Source organism: Alternaria alternata (assembly GCF_001642055.1).
Source record: "Alternaria alternata strain SRC1lrK2f unplaced genomic scaffold CC77scaffold_63, whole genome shotgun sequence".
Taxonomy (NCBI): domain Eukaryota; kingdom Fungi; phylum Ascomycota; class Dothideomycetes; order Pleosporales; family Pleosporaceae; genus Alternaria; species Alternaria alternata.
Genome location: NW_017306252.1, coordinates 1 through 3,420, shown reverse-complemented (window position 1 = coordinate 3,420; position 3,420 = coordinate 1). Strand labels below are relative to the sequence as shown.

General features: G+C 46.7%; 1 protein-coding gene across 1 annotated transcript; it reads right to left on the bottom strand.

Moving 5' to 3' along the window:
- Positions 1–1,116: 1,116 nt before the first annotated feature.
- Positions 1,117–2,064, bottom strand: CC77DRAFT_1026830 (hypothetical protein). Its single transcript, XM_018526334.1, has 3 exons — positions 1,957–2,064; positions 1,479–1,906; positions 1,117–1,411 (listed from the first exon to the last, which is right to left on the bottom strand). The coding sequence occupies exons 2-3, from the start codon at positions 1,903–1,905 to the stop codon at positions 1,143–1,145; spliced, it is 696 nt and encodes a 231-aa protein (XP_018378623.1). The 5' UTR covers position 1,906; positions 1,957–2,064; the 3' UTR covers positions 1,117–1,142.
- Between the last annotated feature and the right edge of the window lie 1,356 nt (positions 2,065–3,420).

The window sequence follows — 3,420 nt, the reverse complement described above, 5'->3', positions numbered from 1 at the left end:
GCTCTAGACGCTACTACAATAACTGCGCCTCTAGACAAGCTACTGCTAACTCTTTCTCTTCGCGTTCTTTACGCACTTTCTCCTACTCCTGCTCTAAAACAAACAAACTATACTTAGCTCCTACTAAAATATAGCTAGCGCAATAACTAGAGGTCGTCTCTATAAAACAGCGCAGCTTCTTCTTCTTACAACGCTTGCAACAGAAATCTATTTTAAGACCCTCCTGCACAACACAAGCAGCGTAAGCGCGCTTCTATTTAGTTAAGGATTAAGAATAAAGACTATAGGATTTTTAAACCTTAGGTATAGTTAGGAGAAGTAGGAAAAAAAGGAAAGAGAGGTTACAATACTATAGGAACACCTAAACTACTACTACTACCGCTAGACTAGGCGCAGGAAAATAATAATCTAAAGTATTAGGACAATACGCGTAAAGAGGGGGGGTAATGTTATAAGGTAATAAGGAATTGCTTCTTTATATAGGTTGCATAGAGAGAGACCTTTAGGAAACTACAACAAAGGGTTGCTAATTAAAGGCGGGGCCTAGATCACGTAATAAGGATAGCATCTCGCTAAGACTAGACACCTTAAGATATTAGGTCCTCTCTAGATATCTAACATCTAGAGATACTAGGCGCATCTAGGAAGTAATAAGCTTAGCTAGAGAATAAGTATAGATTGTAATAGGTATAAAGAATAGACAGATTTTATTATTATACTTATTATAGTTAACTTAAATAGTTTATCTCTTATATAGATTGTTAACTAGTTATTCTATTACTTATAGAATTGGTATTGTTTATCCTTTAGTTAACAACGATAACTCTTCTCCACCTAATCATTCTATACGATACCTCACAGACTACCGCTTTAGTCTACCTCGCCTTAGTACGGACCGAGCCTAGAGAAGTGTAGCCTAACCCCGTGTAACATAGAAAGAGAATCCTTTGTGTTGCTTGTAACAATCTAGGGATAACCTTCACAGCAAGGCGCACCTTATAAGCAGGCTTAACGCGTCTTGCTTACCCGGAAAAAGCATGCGTCTTTTGTAGCTAAGTCCTAAGTACAAATAACTTTCTCAGTCCTTGTCACAATAGATTAGGCTTCTCTTTCTTACTCTTCTTGTACGTTTGTTCTTCTCCCTAGTTTGCGCTCTCTATCTCCTCTGCTCTCTTCGCTCTCTTTCTCTCTGTCTCTCTTTTCGCGTGACCTAGTGGCTGCCTCACTCTCTTCGTGCGATCCGGTCGATGCCTGCTCGACTTGCAACCAGCTGCATCCCCAGGCATATCACAGCAATCCCACAAAAAGCCCTCTGGATACACTTTGCGCATCTCTTCTGTATCAATCGTGCCATGACACCTCTCGTCGTGATCTGCCCAGATGTCGCCGTCCCAATCTACTTCTTGAGAACCTGAATATGCTCAGCAGGCTGAAGCCTCCCGGTATATGTCCCGCTCAAAAGCAAATATCTAACTTACCATCGTGCCATTCGCAGCTTCTCTTGTGGTTCTCAAGAACGTCGTATTCCTTGTCGCATTGCACGCAGATCTCGAAACGCTGCCTGCTTGCTGGCGCGTTGGGTTCAGAGTCGGAGTATTCAGACTCGTCCTCTGCTCCTGCGTCCTCTAAACTATCCTCTGAACTGTCACCTAAATCGTCTTCTGAACCGTCTTCTGACTGATGTTCGTCATCGTCGTCATTCTCGCCGTCTTTGTTCCGTTCTGACCAGGCTCGTTTCAGCACGCCAGGTTGAAGCAACAGCGCGTCTCGGGCGTATGCAAGGTTCGCTTGGTTCTTGACGCACAGGCTCTTCAGCACAGTACGCAGGCGGGATGTAGTGGCGGAATCGATGGCGTTCAACAACTTATCCACCTGGGGATGTGAAGGCAAGCTTCGAGGCGGCATCCTGCGGCCTGTAAGTCACATAAACACAGTGATGACAAAAGAGGTACGTACTGCACGCTGACTTTGTGTGACAGATCCGCAGCGCAGCTTTTGTGTTTTCGGGATTATAATCTGCGCGTGTCGCACAGTGGGATGCGGGTAGCATAGCTGCATGTGAAGCCAGACGGAGGCTGTGTTCGGTGCGGCGGCGGCGGCTTGACGTGTCGAGCAGAGCCGACCCCGCAGCACTCGGATCCGCCAGCGCGTCCAGCGTCGCATCTTCCGTCGCGTCAACCTTCATGCCTGCTATCACATTCGCTGTGTCTTCTACAGTACGGCGCGACAGATCTGGCCATTGCTGCAGCATCAGACGCCTTCTCGTTGCCGCGATTGTCGCAGCGGCCCGATAGGATCACGCCGTGATGCCCATCGTGCACGGCAATACCGCCTCAGTATTGTTGAGTGCTCCGGCGCCCGGTCCACACGTTGCGTCGCACACAAATTCTCAAGAATCTCGCTATGGTTGGGTCCCATCGCAAGAACCACCATGAGCATCACACGATGTGATGCAAATCCTATTGCCGATTTTTTAGTACTTGTCGCAGCGGTGCGTCCATGGTGCCATGTTGGTGGCACACGAATCTGTCCTTCTGCTTCCATCTGCCTCGGAAGACGTCTCGTAAACGAGGTAAGGTTTGTTACTCTCACGAAGCCATTGATACGACCGCAGCGGTACGTTGGGTATCGCGAACTCGTGGCTTCTCACACTCTAGATGGAAACCTTGTACGGGCTGTTGCTGTCCGTGCGCAGTCAACGAGCCACTTTTTCTGTCATGATATTCCAGCATCACATGACCTCAGCCACAGATGGGCGAGCCACCGGGGACCCTGCGGGACACCGTCGGCCCATACAAGCCACGATCACGTGACGTAGATATATATTATCCTTCTGAGAGGCTTGATAGCTCCTCAAGAATTCGTCTCAATACAAGCTAATGTTACACGGGGTTAGGCTATACTTCTCTAAGCTCGGTCCGTACTAAGGCGAGATAGACTAAAGCGGTAGTCTGTGAGGTATCGTATAGAATAATTAGGTGGAGAAGAGTTACCGTTGTTAACTAAAGGATAAACAATACCAATTCTATAAGCGATAGAATAACTAGTTAACAATCTGTGTAAGAGATAAACTATTTAAGTTGACCACAACAAGTGTAATAATAAAATCCGTCTATCCTTTATACCTATTGCAATCTGTACCTGCCATCATAGGTTTGACCTGCCATCACTAATAGTAGTTTCCACCTCTGACGGTTGCCTTCACATACAGGCTCTGCTATCACTAATAGCCCTGTCTTGGCGTGATGGCACATCACGTGACCCTCTTTGTGCCCCGCACTAGTCGTCCTTTGTTGTCGGCGCTTGTTAAGAGGCGCCTAGTCCTAATTCCTTCATCAAGGGAGGATTCCTTTTGTTGCTTGTAACAGCTAATACCGATATCTTAGTGCCTTTTCAACTACTCCTTACATTTTCCTAGTA

Coding starts and splice junctions, on each gene's coding strand:
- CC77DRAFT_1026830 (XM_018526334.1), bottom strand. CDS start 1,905: ATGCCGCCTCGAAGCTTGCCTTCACATCCCCAGGTGGATAAGTTGTTG. Junction 1,412..1,478: donor AAGCTGCGAATGGCACGATG/GTAAGTTAGATA, acceptor GAGCATATTCAG/GTTCTCAAGAAGTAGATTGG.